The sequence below is a fragment of the Tasmannia lanceolata genome, unplaced genomic scaffold (assembly GCF_043159265.1).
Source record: "Tasmannia lanceolata isolate RefF3 unplaced genomic scaffold, GAP_Taslan_0.1 ptg000024l, whole genome shotgun sequence".
In the NCBI taxonomy this organism is placed as follows: domain Eukaryota; kingdom Viridiplantae; phylum Streptophyta; class Magnoliopsida; order Canellales; family Winteraceae; genus Tasmannia; species Tasmannia lanceolata.
In genome coordinates, this window is record NW_027518701.1 from 3,839,776 (window position 1) to 3,858,556 (window position 18,781).

Sequence of the window (18,781 nt, forward strand, 5' to 3'; positions counted from 1 at the left end):
AACTGGGGACCGTTGTCCGTTACAAGTGTCTTTGGGATGCCGAAGCGGCAAACCACGTCGTGGTAGAAGAATTTCTCTGTTGCTTTCGAATTGGGTTTTGCCACGGCTTTGACCTCGACCCATTTGGTGAAGTAGTCGATGGCGACGTACAACATGGTATGCCCCCCGGGGGCTTTCAGGAAGGGTCCGAGTAAGTCCATGCCCCACATGGCGAAAGGCAAGGGTCCTGCTATAGCGGTATATGGTGTGGCCGGTTGGTGGGGGGTAGTCGCGTACCTTTGGCATGGGCTGCATTTTTTGACGAACTCCTTGGCGTCCCTGAGGATTGTAGGCCAGAAGTAGCCGTGCCTTACGATTTTCTGAGCCAGGGTTCTTCCGCCCCGTGGTCTCCGCAGATCCCTTCATGTACTTCTCGCAGGGCGTAGTCTGATTCGGAGGGCACCAGGCACCGGAGGTACGGCCATGTGTATGACCGTTTGTAGAGCCTGGGTCCGTGGACCACGTAGTGGGCGGCTCTTGCTATTAGGCGATGGGGTTCCAGCTTGTCTGCGGGTAGTATACCATCTTTCAGGTATCGTATGATGGGGTCCATCCAGTTTGGTCCAGGTGGGATTTCCAAGACTTGCACTTCGTCGATGCTGGGGTGGGGCAGAATTTCTGTGAGCACGGTATTGAAGTCATGGGTCTCTTCGGCGGCCATCCTTGATAATGCGTCTGCTCGGTTGTTCATGTCCCGAGGTACTTGGAGGATCTCTACCCCTCCCATTCCCTGCAGCTTTTCTTTTACCTTCTGGAGGTATCTCTTCATTATGGGGCCCTTGGCTTCGTATACGCCGTTCACTTGGTTGACGATGAGCTGGGAATCGCTATGGACTTTTAACTTTCCTGCGCCGAGCTCTGCGGCTAGACTTAGTCCTGCCAGCAAGGCTTCGTATTCAGCCTCGTTGTTGGAAGCTTTGAAATCTAACCTGAGGGCGTATTCCGGTGTGAATCCTTCTGGGCCGTGGAGGACCACCCCCGCCCCGTGCCCTTTTGGGCCTGCTGAGCCGTCAACGTGCAGAGTCCAATGAACCTCGTCGCTTTGTTCCGCCACGTTTTTGCTAGCCGCCTCTTTGGGGGGGCCGTCGCCATTTTCCGTTGTTGCTGGTTCCTCGGCCAGGGCCGTGGATTCCACTATAAAGTCAGCGAGGGCCTGGGATTTAATGGCTGGTCTCAGGCAAACTTGTATGTCGAACTCTCCCAACTCGACGGCCCAGCTAACCATCCTACCCGAGGTTTCTGGTTTCTGGAGAATTTTCCTCAGGGGTTGGTCGGTGACGAGCACAATGGGGTGGGCCTGGAAGTAGGGGCGGAGCTTTCGAGCGGCGCTGACGACTGCGAGGGCGAATTTCTCTATGTTCAGGTACCGAATTTCTGCACCGTGGAGAGTCTTGCTCACGTAGTACACCGGGTGTTCCTTTTTGTCGCTTTGTTTGGCCAACACCGCACTCACTGCCGTGGGGCTGACGGCCAGGTATAAAAATAGCTCTTCCCCCGGCTCGGGTTTGGCGAGTACGGGCGGTGTCTGAAGGTATTGCTTCAAGGAGTTGAAGGCCTCTTGGCAGGCCGGGGTCCATTCGAACTCCCGTATGTTTTTTAATTGTTTGAAGAAAGGTTGGCATCTTTCTGCTGATTTGGGCATGAATCGGCCGAGAGCCGTGATTCGTCCTGCAAGCCTCTGTACTTCTACCGCTGTTGCCGGGGGTTCCATATCTAGGATGGCTTGGATCTTTTTGGGGTTGGCCTCGATCCCTCTCTGGCTGACCATGAAACCCAAGAATTTTCCGGAAGTTACCCCGAAGGCGCATTTCGCGGGGTTGAGCTTCATTCGGGCTCGTCGTAGGGTGCTGAAAGTTTCCTGAAGGTCGGAGATGTGGTTGGAGGCTTCCAGACTTTTCATCAGCATATCGTCGACATACACCTCTACGTTTCTTCCGATTTGTGCTTGGAACAGCTTATTTACGAGTCGTTGGTAGGTGGCGCCCCCATTTTTCAGACCGAAGGGCATAACAGTATAACAGTAGACGCCCTGGTCGGTGATGAACGTCGTTTTCGGGATGTCTGGCTCGTGCATTTTGACCTGATTGTAGCCTGAGAATGCATCCAAGAAGGTGAGAAGTTCGTGTCCGGATGTGGCGTCGATGAGTTGGTCTATGCGCGGCAGGGGGTAGGGGTCCTTTGGGCAGGCCATGTTTAGGTCTGTGAGGTCTATACAGGCTCGCCAACCTCCGCTAGCTTTCTTGACTATGACGACGTTCGACAGCCACTCGGGGTACCGGATTTCTCTGATGAAACCGGCTTGTAGTAGTTTTTCCACTTCGGCCTTTATGTGAGTTTGACGCTCTATCGCGAAGTTCCTTTTTTTCTGCCGGATGGGTTTAAGGGCTGGGTTCACATTTAACTTGTGAACGGCCAGTTCCTTCGGTATCCCGGGCATGTCCTTAGCGGACCATGCGAATATGTCTTGGTTTGTTCTGAGGAAGTCGATCATTTGGTCTCGCAGGGGGCCTTTTAGCAGGGAGCTGATCCGGACTTGTCTCTCCGGCTGATCTTTGGCTAGGGAGATGGAGTCTAGCTCCTCGGCGGGCTCTCCTTTGACTGTGCGGGCCCGCTAGCGGGGATCTTCGCTATCGATCGTGAAATTTTCGGCCGGGGCATTGGTTCCTCTCAGGCTTGCGGTGTAGCACTGGCGTGCTATCATCTGCTGTCCCCGGACCTCCCCTACCCAATCGGAGTGGGGAATTTCATCTTGAGGTGGGGGGTGGAGACTACTGCTCCCAAATCTCTTAGAGCAGGGCGTCCAATGATGGCGCTGTAAGTGAATGGTATATCTACGACCAGGAAGGTGGTCAGGATGGTTTTTGGAGGGGGTATGCCCCGAAAGTTACGGGTAAGTCGATCTTGCCGTCGACCCGTACGGACGCGCCGGAGAAACCGTAGATAGAGTATTATGCGGGTCCCAGCCTTTCTCTGCCCAGTTTCATTTCTTCGAAAGTCTCGAGGTGTAGCACGTTGACGGAACTTCCTGTGTCTACTAGGATTTTTCCTATATCGAAGTTGGCGACGATCAGTCTGATGACCAGTGCGTCGTCGTGCAGGACTTGTAGCCCGTCGAGGTCTTCGTTGGAAAAAGTGATGATCTGGCCTTGGAGGGGTGGATCCGTTCGGGCCTTTTTGGAAGGCATATCCATGGAGAATATTCGTTCCGCGTATGCCCGCCGGCCGACGGTTGTCGGCCCTCTCGCTGCTGGCCCGCTTGTGATGATATTGATTTTCCCGATAATGGTGGGCGGCTGTTCGCGGGTCTGCGGTTGTTCGGGGGGCTCCTCTTTCCGAGGGCGCTGGTGGCGGTGTGCGTCGTGTCTGCTTCGGGATCGTCGTCTGCTCCTTGAGCGATGCCTGCTAGGGGATCGATGTCGGCTTGTGGATCGGCGACGGTTGTTGGACCGGCGTCCATTGGGTGACCGATGCCTACCCCTGGGCTCGTTGGAGGGACGCTGGACCTCGCGCGAGCTTTCGTCAGGGCTCCTGAGGTATTGGTTTAGGTGCCCTTCTTCGGCCAACTTTTCCAGTTGGAGGCGGAGGTGGAAGCAATGGTCAGTTTCGTGGCCGTGGTCCCCGTGGAATTCGCAGAATTTCCGGGCAGACCTCTTCTTTGGGTCTGTGGCCATTCTCTTGGGGGGGGGGGTCAGGAGACCCTGATCCCTGATGGCCAGTAGAACGTGGGAGAGGGGGAACTTTAGCGGGGCGGTTCCCAGTCTCTCGAAGACGGGGACGGGGTTTCTGCCCGCCTGCCTCTCGTCGGCACGTGGCCTTATGGGCCTTCGGCCGTCGTTTTTTCTTTCGTCGGGGCCAGGCTGATTCTGCTCTCGAGCGCAGGCTTCTTCTGCTCGCACGAATTTATCAGCCTTGGATTCAAGTTCCTGTAGGTCCCGTGGTGGCTTGAGGGTGAGGTGCAGCTTGAGATTCGGATCGGTGGTGGCATGCTTTAGTGTGGCGACCGCGATTTGGACGTCCATGTTAGAAAGTTGGGCTAATTCGGCGTTGAATTTCAACATGAAGTCCCTCAGGGTCTCGTTTCTTCCTTGCCGGAGGGCTAAGAGGGCATCCGCTGGATCATGGCGGAGGCGGTTGTTGGCGAATCGTGCGCTGAACTTCCTTCCGAATTCATGGAAGGATGCGATGGAGTCGGGCTCCAATCTCATGTACCAGTCGTTGGCGGTTTTCCTTAGTAGGGACGCGAAGGCTCTGCACATGAATCCGTCCGACGCGCCCCGGAGCGTCATTACCCTTTTGAAGGTTTGGAGGAACTCGAGGGGGTCTGTGCTTCCATCGTAAGCGGGAGAGATCTGTGCCTGCTTCTGCTGGGGTTTTTAAGACCTCCGAGATGAATGGGGATGCCGTCTCCCTTTCCCATTCATCGAGGATGCCGTAGGCGTAGGGCTTTTTCATTTCTAGCTTTACCTCCCGGATCTGTCTCTGTAGGTCAGCTATCGGATCCACGCCGGGCGGTGGTGCTGAAGTGGCCACTTCTTCCGCCTGAGCCAGGGGCGGTTTCTGGAGGCGAGTAGCTTGGACAGGGGGAGCGCGGCTGTTTGTAGCCTGCCTCCCGCTGTCTCGTTGGTGTCCCCTAGTTGCAGGGGGCAGAGGGCTATTTGCTGATGGGGACGGTGTCCGGCGAGTCGGTGCTCGCTTTCGCCGGGGATGGTGTTCCCCTGGTTGTTCCTCGTTGCCTTCGTCACAGGCCTCTGTCTGGTCCTGTGTTATTGGGGGCCTCTCCGAGGCCGGAGGAGGCAACCGTTGGAGTAGTTCTCGGCGAAGTTCGTTGAACATCTCCATGGTGGGGACCATCTGCGGCGTGCGTTGAACCTGGCTTCGGGTCATTACCCCTATTTCTTGCTGTTGGGTGTGGTTTCTCATTGCCATAAGGCGTTCAGTACTCGACGAGGGTCCCACGGATGGCGCCAATATGATGGCGTCTGAATCCGGGTCTGCGATCGCGCGGTCGGTAGAGGGCCTCCGCGGGGTCTGCAATCACAAACAAAGGGGGTCAGGGGGTCCGGGGTGGGTCCCGGACGACCACTTCGACACCCAAGTCAGATCCTTCGACCAATCAATATAAAGGACAGCGAGAAGAGGAAGGGGTTTTATCAGGGTTACCAGGACCAGGACGCGGGTTCTTTTCTAGGTGGGGGTGAGTGGATCAGAGGGGACTGGCAGGGAGGGTGGGATCAAGTCCCTAATCTCCTCTGTCGTTGCCTCGCCTCTATTTCTGGTTGCTTTTTGTGGAACTGAGGATGGGGGTAACCTTTTGGAGGATCGGCGGTCCTTTCTTCTTTTCTTCCTCCCCTTTTAAAGGGAGGCGGGCGGACCTTTTCATCATTATGGAAGGAGAACTATCTTTTGTTAGAATGGGCCGTTTCCCTGCTTCGCCGGCGCGCGTGCTTTGCCGGCGCGCGTGCTTTTCTGGTTGCTTTCCTTCCATATTGTGATGATGAGGGTTGGATGGCGGGGAAACGACACGTGTTGGGACCGTATGGTCTTGCCATTTTCCCACACCTTCCTTCATGATGATCTGCTTTATCTGTGCATGGGCGACACGTGGCGACATCTGGGGGCGACGCCGTATTTGTACCCTATCACTGAGAAGATGATCTTCCACTCCTTTCACTTTGCAAAAGGCAATTTTCAACTTTTGGGCCTCTTCTATCCATGGATTTATTCGGTTTCGGACATAGCGAAACCGAAATTTGCCGAAACTCGGTAAAAAAATTCAAAGCAAATTTCATTATTGTACTGAAATTTCGATAATGTCAGCCGAAATTTTGTAAACAAATTTTAAAAATCACATTTTCTCGAAATTTTGGCCGAAATTACTGAAAATTTTGAAATTTCGGGTTTGGGTGATTTCCATTTCGGTGGCAACAGAAATCCGAAATTTCAGTATTTTGGCCGAAATTTCGAACCATGTATCAGAGCAAGGTCAGATTTCACTTATGCCACAGGTGGGACTTCCTTCTTCGGATTTATCTTTTCTTGGCTTCCAACGAATTAAGCACAGAGAATGGTTGAACTTGGAATGTGCCCCCTGACGCGGAAGCAAAGACGAGTCCTTTTCTTAGGGAGGCCGACTGAGTACTTGACAGGGCTTCAACCTGTCGATATGTATCTTCTTGTTTTTTCATAAACAGTGTCAACTTAGAGGTCAAGTCCCAAGTGATCTGATTGGTGGAGCATTGGTCGGATCAGCAGTCATTGAGAATTGTTGTTCCGTTATTTGTCCCAAAAGAAAAAAAAACAATTGTTGTTCCATCGATCAAGACTTTAGAGAGTCGATCAACGGAATGAATTTCATATTAGGTTGTCTAACATTTGATTGAATTTGGATTTTCGACGACACAGGATTCAACAGAGGGAATCAAATTCCACTTCTTTTTGCAAGTTTCTAGCCCTGAAAACTGGACCACATCTTTATTGGGTCTTTAGGAACACTATATGAATGTCGGGAGGAAAAAGATAAGACTAGCTCCCCCTTCACTACATTGCCTCCTTATTCCCTTTGGAAAGATCTTTTTATAGGAAGGGATTCCAATCAAAGAGTAAGTGAGGATCCATTTGACGCACTCGCAAACAAGTACTAGGCTTATAATTGGTAGTGTTCCTGAAGTGGTAAGCCCGTCCACTATTGGACCGGATCATTTTGTGATACTACTAGGGGAATTTGGGGTTGATCCATGGCAGCAATGCAACGCAAAACATACATGGATATATAGAAATGATATTTGGCATTTTGGTCCTTTTACTTGTCTTCAAGATTGACATCTCCAAAGTTGTGCAAGAGATCCCGATATAGATCAGCCATATTACGGGCATCATCTCTTTCTTTCAACACCTTCTGACGCTCAACTCCAAGGGCCTCAGATCGCTTAACCGCATTGCTAACATAGACTGGAGAAGGATTAGAATTGGCATCACCAACTGAAGACCTAGTGCTGCTATTGCCATTCTCGATGCGGCAATGCGGCAACGATAGCCACATGAATCCTTGAAAGAAATTTAACAGCATATTAATGCAGGTTTTAATGTCAAAATAGATGTTAAAGTTAAATCTACACATTTTAAAATGTGATCTTACCGGAAATGGGCAGAAGTAAAATCTACTTCCAACGTCCTTTCCATCTGTAACTGTTGTAATGCAGCATAGCCCCCTACCACAGCGGCACATTCTTATCTCGTTCGCCCACATGAAAAATTGGCAATCCTGGGAATGAATGGCAAACTTAGGGCAAAAGCTGATGGAGAAGAAAGGCAACCTTTAGTTGATAAGCTGACACTAACCAAGAAGATAAAAAACACTTACAAGGTCAACACATTTATAGAAGTGACGCCCGACTAGTAGATGAAATGAAATGCTTCAAAACCCCTCCATTGAATGGGCAGGTATACACAGGTTTCTACACACACAAAAGATTCACTATCATAGCAATTGAAGAAGATAAATTGACACAAAAGACAACTTAAAAATATATTTAAAAAAATCCTTACTTCTTTACACAACTGGCTTTCTCTACAAAACTTTTCATAAGCCATTTCAGCCTCTTCCTGAATTGAATGAATTATGCACAGCATTTTTATACCCATTGACTTGAATGGAGCAATCAGACCAACTCTCATATATCCCAGGCTTTCGGCCAACAAATGCGACATACACCTTTGGCATCTTTTTTTCTCTCCCCTAAACTAAAGAAAATGAAATGAAAAGAGAATGGGTAAAAGGTAAAAGCAACAGCAAGAAGGCAGAAAGGGAACAGAAACATAGAGGAACTAAATTCTTTGCAAAGAGACCAGACTATTAAACACGTGAAAATCTAAAAAAGATTTACACCAAATAAAATGCTCTTCTACTAATCCATCATCATTCGCCACCCAACAACGAGTCACAAACCCTTGCATCTTAAACAACACTATGAAACCCTCTTCACAGAGGAACTACTTCTTCACAAAGTGACTAGACTATTAAACACATAAAAATGTAGAATTACGGAGGCAGAATAAGAGGTTTTTTAGTTATTCCAGGCCTATGAAGGGGGGCGCATAATCCTACAGTAGGGGTGAAAAAATCCTCTCCCTTAATTTAAAGTCATCGAAAAACACCAAAAGCGTTTTTTACTTATTCCAGGCCAATGTAAAATGGTGGCCCCAAAATCATCTCCCTTAATTTAAAGTCATAGAAAAAACAACAAAATCGTTTTGTAGTATTCGAGGCCAATGTAAAATGTTGGGCCCACACCATCAAACATGAGGTGTAAAATTGTGAGCTGCACACCATCAAACATAGGTATAAGATGGTGTGAGTCCCACCCTAAGCATAGGTTTGGCAGGAGAAGATAGGACCCACCATCAAAACATGAAGTGTGAAATGGTGGGACCCGCCCCATAAAAGGATGAGGAGTGGTGATAAATTCATCCCTCCAAACATGAACCATTGCCGAGACTAACAAGTGACTGGTTTAGATCGTTGAACCAGATAGGTCCCAAATGTACTTATTCTCACAAATAGTAGTCTCTCTTCTCTCTTTGAGCACATACCCTTGGTGGGCCAGACAATGAATGGTCTAGATCTTTTAGGAAGGTGGACATCATAAAACGTTGTATTTTTTATCCATAGGATGATCCTGTTGGAGTTCCACGCAAAAGCAAATAGTCCCACATCAGTAAAGTGAATTGGATGGAGATGGGTTATAAGAGAATGGCACCCTCCCTCTAACAGCTAGCTTTTAGGTGCTTCCGCGTGGAGGGGGAGATTGTTGGAGTTCCACGCAAAAGCAAATAGTCCCACATCAGTAAAGTGAATTGGATGGGGATTGGGGATGGATTGTAAGGGAATGGGCACCCTCCCTCTAACAACTAGCTTTTAGGTGCTTCTGCGTGGAGGGGGAGATTGTTGGAGTTCCAAGCAAAAGCAAATAGTCCTACATCGGTAAAGTGAATTGGATGGGGATGGGTTATAAGGGAATGGGCACCCTCCCTCTAACGGCTAGCTTTTAGGGGTAAGTTCTACCCGGTCAAATTCCCTTACAAATTTAACAGAATAATAAAATAAACCAAACAAGCCACAAGATGAACACCGAAATTTTACATTGTTCGGCCAAGCCTACTCCACGGGCGAGAAACACGATCTTCCACTATGAGAAAAACAAAATACAATGATTACAATGGATTAATCTCAAACCCACAAACCCGCAACCATTTCTTTGCTTCTCAAACCCAAGATCGTACTCCGAGAGAAAAGATCGTACGCTGAGAGAAAACCCCAAGAGCATAACCCAAGAAGAAAACCCAAAGAGAAAACCCTTTATTATTCTTCTTCTTCTTCTATCTCTCTCTTCCTTTGGCAGCCGACACACCAAAGAGTCCTCACTTTTACCAAGAGAGTGAAACTTTCTTCTTTATACTTAGGTTTTCTAAGAAACCTAAAAGCCACACTTGCTATTTTGGCATATCAACCAAAAAGGAACAAAACAAGGGAAATAACATACTTTCCCTTTTTGCCTTCTTGCCTTCCCACCAAGCAAATCAAGTGGGTGGGAAATAAGGCAACTTCCCAACAATCTCCACCTTGGCTTATTTTCCAGCCACCTGAAGATTTTCCGTTGATGTCGTCACCGGTCCGCTATCGCCGTAAACCACCATTGGCCTTCTAAAGTACCAACTACACACCCTCGAATCACCTTGGTTCTAACTCCTCCCGATTCGATCAACAAGGTCAATGCACATGTGTAGCTGCCACCCCGTTGACTCACCCAGTCAACCTTGGGAGAGGGATCTCGATCCATCATCCCCAACGCAGGTACTGTCATCCTCTCACTATCGTCTGCAACCTGAAAATCCGTCTCTGCACCAACTGCGAAAGGGACCCTACACGTGCGCACACTTTTACCCTGTTTCCAATTAGCCATCAAGATCTTAGGAACACTAGTCACCATGTCCCCGACCAGACGATACAATCCGCCACACTTATCGCCTTTCATCAGAACCATACAACCGCGCGTGATTTTCATGGCTCTACCTGCAACTGAAAAACTACAACCCCTGGAGTCCAACCGGCCAAGAGATACTAGATTCTTCCGTATCTTTGGGACATATGCCACACCACCCAAAGTACGAACCGCTCCATCAAACATCTTGATCTTCACCGTCCCAACTCCCGTGACGTCACAAGTAGACCCATCACCCAAGGACACTACACCCGCCCTTGTCTCCTGGAACGTATCAAAATATTCCATCTTGGAGCATATATGAATAGAGCACCCTAAATCTAAAATTCACTCATCATGAGGAGAAGTGTGATTACCTGTGGAGACTGTGAGAACATCTCCAAACTCTTCGCTCTGTTCATCCGTTACTGCCACCACCATATTCGTAAAACCCTTGTCCTCCTAGTCAGCTCGCTTTGGACAATCTCGCTTGATATGGCCATATTCTTTACAATGGTAACATTGCATGCCCTTTACTCTGACCCTAGATATTGACCTTCCTTTCATTGATCCCCTGTCAGATGACCTTCCTCTTTGATTCCCACAATGAACAACCAACCGATGCTCTTCATTTCCACCAAGAACAGGTTTCTTTCGCATCTCATTCGATAAGAGCAGCGCCGTGACTTCCTACAACTTTATCGTATCCTTACCATACAATAAAGTCATCACCAGGTTCTCATATGGATCAGGAAGAGAAGTAGGAAGCAAAAGGACCTTGTCTTCTTCCTTCAAGTTTTCATCAACTTTGTAGAGTTGATCCACAAGCCCGTTGAACATCGTGATGTGTTCCAGAAAATCTTCACCTTCCTGTATCTTCAGCCCGTACAATTGCCGCTTCAGATACAACTGGTTGGCCAAGCTTTTTGACATATAAAGCTTTTCCAACTTCTCCCATAATTTAGGCGCATCTTCTTCTTCCTTAACGTTAAACATAACGCTATCTGACAGACATAGTCGAATCGTGCTGATTGAACTAGGATGTTCTTCACCCTCATCTGCCATAGGGTGAAATTGCCCTTTCCGTCAAATTTGTCAATGTTGATTTGACTAGAACTTGATTTTATCACCATCTCGGATTAATCCGCACTTCACGGTGTAGTGCTCCACCTCGAACGAGAATCTTTTCTTGGACAATCATTCTACTCCCAAATATCGTTCTAACTACGATCCAACCATAACACCCATGATCACTCCACCCGGCCTTGACTATCGCTCAACCTGGCTCTGATACCACTTGTTGAGAAAATCCACCGGGCAAATCAAGTGGCTGGGAAATAAGGCAACTTTCCCAACAGATCCAAACCCTATGAACAGCTGCCATAGATCGGATAGTTAGGATCGTCATGGAGATGATTTTCGGGGAAAGGCCTATTTACATTGGGCCAATTTGTTCGAAGATCCAAACCATTCATTTGTTGAACTCGACGTAAATAGTTTGGGCCCCAAAAATCGTTTTCTGATCCAAACCCTTTGATGTAATATGACGACAACATATATGAACTACGGATTGAAGAGTTAGGATCATCCCAGAGATATGTTTTTTGGCGCACGGCCTATTTATGTTGGGTAACAACAAATGAGTGGTTTGGGTCTTTGAACAAAGTAAGCACAAGTTATTTTTTTTCTAAATACATGTTTATTATGTCCACCTTTAAAGATCTAAACCATTCATTGTTTGGCCCCACTAAGGGTTCATATTCATATACAGGGGAGAGATAAAGAGAGTACTGGTCATGAGAATAGGGTTTTTATATAGCGTAAGCGTCTATGGTCAAGTATTCTTCAAAATGGACCCTACAACCCACACCATACGATGATCCAAACCGTCCTTTTGATGGGCCACAATGTAAATAGTTTGTGCTCCTGAGAGAACCTAAAAAGTGCAAAACCGACTTTGTAGGAAAAAGATTTTCTAATAATTTTTATTTTGTAACCGCTTTGGTCAAGGCTTCTCATTATCGCCCAACTAATAGTTGCTCCGAAGAATCCTAGTTTTTAGCCGAAAAAAGAAGGCAATAATTTAGAAACTTGCTCAGTGGGTGAGTTAGCCGAACGAGATTTTTGAGATATTTTTGCTTTTCTCATTTTCTACACCTTAAAAAGGAAGAATCCAGGAAAAAAAAGTGGCCGGCTGTTGCACGAGAGAGAAACCATCAAAGACGAAATCTACTCAAAAAATGAGCCAACAGCAAGCCACAAAATGCCTTCCTGCGAAAGTTCCCAGTAAATCCCATATTAGAAAAATGGACGTAAAATTTGTTTTGTATTGTAAAAATGAACATAAAACAAATTTTACATCCATTTTTACGTCCAAAGAAACGGAGCCTTATAGATTTTCTAGGAGATGATAAATTCGCACCCCTGTAGTATAACTCACACCCCTTATAACGTGAATTGTGGCAGACTTTTAGGGGCCGTTTGGATAGGAATTTAGAATCCAGGTTTTTAGTTTGAAAACAGTGCAAAAGAGGGTTTAAAATCAAGTTGTTGTATGCTGTCCTGACAGCATTTCTTGGATTTAAGTGAGAAATTCAAGTTTTAAAAATGTCTCCTGCATCCTGAGATTTCTAAAACCTGAAAATATGGGAGGATTTGCTACTCTCTTGCGGACAGAAAGAAGGGCAAGAAGTCAAAAACGAGTAAAAAAAAACGACAGCTAGTCCGCTTCTTCTCTAGTCTCTTAGCTTCAATTTTGAAGAAATCCTAGATTCTACGTCAAATCATGTTAAAAGGGGTGCGGATTATCCTACAGGGGGTGCGAATTTATCATCACCCTTTTTTTCTTCACAACTTCTCATTTTATTTAGTGAACTGTACAAACTCGGTAGAGAGTGTTTTTGCCGTTCTGGGTTTTGGATACCTAGCACACGTTCCCTTCCTCTTGGGATTTAAAAATTTTGGAGTGCCCCAAAGGGTGTTAGGGAAATGCATTTTGTTCAGAAAAGCTCATCTTTCCAACCTCCAACAACTCAAATTTTCGAGTTTGTTGTTTTAGTGCAACACGGTCCACTGTTAACTAAAGAGCAGACAAAGTTGTTTCAGGATAGAAAACAGCTTTTCACAAACAGGGGGTATGATAATTTTAAGATAAAATCTTATTCGGGCAGAATAGCCAAATCCCAAGAACAGCTTATCCAAGTCTTGCTATCCTGGTGGTGAATGAAAACCCAAACTGGGGGTTATTCTCCACATGGATAAAAACCCATGAATAATATGTTCCTGGCTACCATGCTTCTGTAGTATATCTTTCCCATTGGGCCTATTCTCAGGAACAAATAGTAGATAGCAAGCCAATCCAAGGATAAAATAAACCCACAGAAACCCAGCTTACTATCACCAGAGTGTTAGAATATGTGACATCTCACCATTAGATTCAGTTGAGATTCATCGTTGGATCATCTTAGTGGTAGATTAGGCAAGCTGGTTAAATGAGGTAACCTAGATTGATTAGCCAACCAGATTAAGTTAGATTAGAATATTCTATTAATGAGGAATGGCAGATGCAAGGACGCCCTTGCATAAAGAGCCAGAAAAGGGCCCTTGATTGGATCCACGTCATTTTCGGCAACCTTTTATAATCGGTAGAAAAAATAAACTCGGCTGCACTTAATGTTGTGGATCCAATCAAGGTCCTTTGTCCGGCCCTTTATGCAGGGGCGACCTTGCATCTATCATTCTTCTACATTAATACATCTTTTCACAATTATCACTGGTTTCTATGTCATGAATGTCCTCTATAAGAACAATTTGAGATTGATTGTAATCTAGGAAAACATGATTTGTAAAATTCTTAATTTATTATGGAGAACATTTCCAATGAGAATTTATAATTCAAAAAAAAAAAAAAAAAAAAAAAAAAAAAAAACATTTCCAACGAGCAGTGAGTATTCACCCAACGAACTCAAGGTTTCAGTGCTTGGGACACGGCAGATAAACAGAAAGCTCGACCTCACAAATGCGGTATCCATTAATGGAAATTGCAGTTGGTGTGGGAACAAAACTAAATTACAGAGAAAATTTTATTCTCGGCGTATTTATGAATATTATGAACAAAACAATGCAGAAGTCATAGAAGAAATATGAAATCCAAACCAACTTACATGTGTTATTTCCGAAAACATCAAGAACTACCCCCAGTTTCAAGTGTTAATCTCACATCATCCTTGAATGATATAGGAATAATACCCAGATTTTGAACCAATCTACTGATGTCCATGGATATATCAGCTGGAGAGGCGACTCAACGAGTAACCTGCCAAAGAAAAAATAGAGCACAAAACATATATAGCATACTGAAAAATGTAATTGAAGCATATAGAAGAATAATACTATCAGTTTCAAAAAGAAAAAAAGGATAAATACCAAGACATAAGGCCTTGTTTGGATTGCAGGAATTTTCTGGAAAACTTTGAAAACTAAAATTTTTCCAGAATTGCTTGCTTTTCCATACTTTGATTACACATGAAAAGAAGTAACACGAACTGCCACAGTTCAAGTTTTATCCAGAGAGACCATAAATTTATAATGAGATCCATCTAAATAACTTTTAACCGTATCATTTCCCTCTAAATTGTAGAAATGAAAAAAAAAAAATTTCACAAAAAATGTTTTTCCTGCAATCCAAGCTAGCATGGCCTAATGCCCTGGTTGTTTTGGATTTTGAGAACAGGTTGTGAGTCCAAAACTGATTATTGGCCTCAAAATTAAGGGAAGTAATATACTACAGGGGGGCTGGCCCAAAGAGAAAAGGGGGTGACAATATCACTTCCCTTAATTTTGAGTACAATAACCAGTTTTGGACTCAAAATCAGTTTTCAAAATCCAAAACAAAGAGTCCAAGGGGTAAAAAATCAGGCAACTCCAAGTTTTTCCAGCAACCCATATTAACAAAATAACAAGACAAAATGCCAATTTTTGGCAAAAGAAGCATCCTTGACACAGGCATGAAAAACGAAATTATACTTAATAAAGGCTGGAAGTTTGGGGGGTATTTATAAAAGAGGACATACTGATGATCCAGACACAGATTTAATTAGCAAAGTGCTGTATCCTCTATAAGCTGCTACGGCCTCCGCCATTTGAAGGCATGACACCATGTCTCGTCCACCAACATTTAAAAGCAACTGCATTTGCTTTCCGTCTAAAATAAACACAATGAATAGAAAAAGGATTAATATAACTGTTGAAGCATCAGAGGAAAGAAGGAAGAACATTATGATTTTTAAAATAGCCTACTTAGTTTAAAAGAGTAGTCATAAATACACTAGAGGGGGCAGTCCCAAGTAAAAAGGGGGGCGATAATATCACTTCCCGTTGAAAAATAAACACCAAAAAATCTATAAAGAGAAAAAATATATATTATTTTTTAATGGAGGAAAAAATATTATTTATATAGACAGAATGTTGTGTAGACAGAATGTTATGCTATTATTTATATGATATATTCATATAATACATCTAGTACACTAGCATAAGTATTATTTTCAAATATTATTATTAAAATAGATATTGTGCTTTCTACAAGTAAATGTCCATATGTAACAACAAGAAATCATCTTCAAGCTTAAAAGTTACCTAGACCTCCACAAATCTTCATTTACAACGTCGAGAGAGAGAGAGTAAAATTTTACATTTGTAAGTGTTCTAAGCAAAAAATCAATGGAATTCACTTGGTTCCACTTGAAGTGGAGCGAATAGCAAGAATTTTGGGGTGTACCTATGACTCCCTTCCTTCTACGTATTTGAGCTTACCGTAGGGCAAAGGCAGGCCTAGGAAGAATCAATCGGATCATATTGTTGGAAGGTTGGAGAGGAGGTTGGATTCATGGAAGCGTAATCTTGTTTCCCTTGGAGGTAAGATAACTTTAATCAAAGTTGTCCTCGCTAACATTCTGATGTACCAGTTATCTGTTTTTCAGTGCCCTATGAATGTGATTAAGAGATTCTGTTCTGATCGGTTTAATCAAACGGAATCCCACCCGAGATCAGGGATTCCGTTCTGATCGGTTTTATCGGCATTTCTTGAAGATCCGATGCTCTCCCATCCCTTGTCCCAATCGTCATTTCCTCCACCCGATTTTGACGAAAATGTTTGCGAAGAGTTGATTGGATCCCCTGAAAAGGGTTGAGAGATGAAAGATTTGAGGGATTCGAGACTTTTGGAGGCGATTTTTGTATTATTTGATGGGATTTTTTTTAGGGTTGTGGAAGCTGAGAATCGAGAGAGGATGTGATGGAGGTTTTGCATAGTTACATGTCTCTGATTTTTTATTCTGTTCTGAATAAGAAGGATATGAGCTTCTTCAAATTTTCCAGACATCAGAGCAGTTAGGGTTTTTGCTATAACCGTTAGGGTTTTTGCTTGAACCCTCTAGTTAAAAAAATCAGGTTAAAAACTCAGAGTCAGAGATGGATATGAGCTGATTTTCTAGAAATCGCAGTTAGGGTTGAAGGGTTCTGATTTTCCAGAACCCTTCTTTCCATCCCAACCCGACCCGACCCGACCCGACCCGACCCAACCCAAGAACCCTTCTTTCCATCCCTACCCGACCCAAGTTCTATCCCGACCTAACCTGAGTTTTTTAACTCTAGGGTTGTAGCAAAAACCCTAACTGCGATTTCTGGAAAATCAGCTCATATCCATCTCTGACTCTGAGTTTTTAACCTGATTTTTTTAACTAGAGGGTTCAAGCAAAAACCCTAACGGTTATAGCAAAAACCCTAACTGCTCTGATTTCTGGAAAATTTGAAGAAGCTCATATCCTTCTTATTCAGAACAGAATAAAAAATCAGAGACAAGTAACTATGCAAAACCTCCATCACATCCTCTCTCGATTCTCAGCTTCCACAACCCTAAAAAAAATCCCATCCAATAATAAAAAAATCGCCTCCAAAAGTCTCGAATCCCTCAAATCTTTCATCTCTCAACCCTTTTCAGGGGATCCAATCAACGCTTCGCAAACATTTTCGTCAAAATCGGGTGGAGGAAATGACGATTGGGACAAGGGATGGGAGAGCATCGGATCTTCAAGAAATGCCGATAAAACCGATCAGAACGGAATCCCTGATCTCGAGTGGGATTCCGTTTCGTCGTGGTCGACGGGACTGCCAAAAGTGCATTTCGACGAAGAAGCCATCGGGCGTCAGGTGAAACCAGGTGGCGGTGATGACGTGGCAGTTTTGTCGAAGCCACCAGAGGAGTACGATGACGCGGCAGTGTTAGAGAAGGAGAACATGAGCAACCAGACGTTTGTGCATGGTTGGAGTGAGAGGATGAGGGAGGTGAGTGTGTTGATGAAGCAGGTCAAGGAGCCCGGGGCGAGGGGTTCGTATTTGAAGGATTCAGAGAAGGCGGAGATGTATAAATTACATAAGGAGGATCCAGAGGTGTATACTATCGAGAGATTAGCCAAGGATTATAGAACAATGAGGCAGAGAGTTCATGCGATTTTGTGGTTGAAGGAACTTGAGGAGGAGGAAGAGAAGAAGCTCGGTCGACCCTTAGATCTATTTGATACCTGCCCTGAGTAAGGAATAATTTCCCCCTATATGTTTAATTGATAATGCAAAAGCTATCTTGAGTATTTTGATTGTTAAATTACTCTGTATCTTTCATTCTGTGACTATGAGAAAGCTACTAAGATTCTATTATCTTTTATTCTTTTGTAATGTAGTTAGTGCTATTGGTTGAAAATGTTGGTTGAAAATGTAGAGGAATGGATATGGTTTTTGGGTTGCTTGAATAAATAGATTAGAGGATGACAGTGTTACAATTTTGGTAACTATCCTTTTAGTGCTGAAAAGATGATCTTCGACTCCTTTCACTTTGCGAAAGGCTATTTTCAACTTTTGGACCTCTTCTATCCATGGATTTATTCGGTTTCGGACATAGCCAAAACCGAAATTTCTGCCAAAACTCGTTAAAAAATCAAAGCAAATTTCAATATTGTACCATTTTGGCCGAAATTCTGAAATTTCGGGTTTGGATGATTTCCATTTTGGTCCCAACAGAAATCCGAAATTTAGAACCATGTACCAAAGCAAGGTCAGATTTCGATTATGCCACAAGTGGGACTTTTTTATTTCTCTTTTCTTGGCTTCCATCAAATTAAGCACAGAGAATGGTTGAACTTGGAATGTGCCCCCTGAATCGGCAGTAAAGATGAGTCATTTTCTTAGGGAGGCGGATTGAGTACTTGCCAGGGCTTCAACCTGTCGATATATATCCTCTTGTTTTTTCATAAACAGTGTCAACTTAGAGGTCAAGTCCCAAGTGATCTGATTGGGGGATGCGGCATTGGTCGGATCAGCAGTCATTGAGAATTGTTGTTCCATTATTTCTCAAAAAAAAAAAAAACGTTGTTCCATCAATAAAGACTTTAGAAAGTCAATCAACGGAATGAAAACCATATTAGGTTGTCTAACATTTGATTGAATTTGGATGTCCGACAACGCAGGATTCAACAGAGGGAGAATGGAATGGGGCATGCACTTTGCTAATCAACTTCCTCTTCTTTTTGCAAGTTTCTAGCCCTGAAAACTGGACCACATCTTTATTGGGTCTTTGGGAACACTATATGAATATCGGGAGGAAAAAGATAAGAATAGCTCCCCCTTCACTACAGTGCCTACTTATTCCCTTAGGAAAGCTCTTTTTATAGGAAGGGATTCTAATCAAAGAGTACTCGAGGATCCATTTGACG

General features: G+C 44.6%; 1 protein-coding gene, 1 long non-coding RNA gene and 1 pseudogene across 6 annotated transcripts in view; 1 reads left to right on the plus strand and 2 right to left on the minus strand.

Moving 5' to 3' along the window:
• Positions 1-6,546: 6,546 nt before the first annotated feature.
• LOC143856921 (uncharacterized) lies at positions 6,547-7,628 on the minus strand. Its single transcript, XR_013238431.1, has 3 exons — positions 7,400-7,628; positions 7,175-7,300; positions 6,547-7,083 (listed from the first exon to the last, which is right to left on the minus strand). It is a non-coding gene; the product is annotated as an uncharacterized LOC143856921 (long non-coding RNA).
• Positions 7,629-14,028: 6,400 nt separating this feature from the next.
• LOC143857339 (serine/threonine-protein phosphatase 7 long form homolog) overlaps positions 14,029-18,781 on the minus strand; it is a 30,643-nt gene continuing 25,890 nt past the window's right edge. For all 5 annotated transcript variants that reach the window (XM_077367769.1, XM_077367767.1, XM_077367771.1 and 2 more), the window contains 2 exons: positions 15,089-15,219; positions 14,029-14,331 (listed from right to left, as the gene is read on the minus strand). Coding sequence is in view for 1 of the 5 variants with exons in the window: in XM_077367771.1 (XP_077223886.1) it covers positions 15,193-15,219 (27 nt within the window). In the remaining 4 variants the exon portion in view is untranslated. The remainder of the gene's footprint in view (positions 14,332-15,088; positions 15,220-18,781) is intronic.
• Positions 16,312-17,609, plus strand: LOC143857161 (small ribosomal subunit protein mS75 pseudogene; annotated as a pseudogene).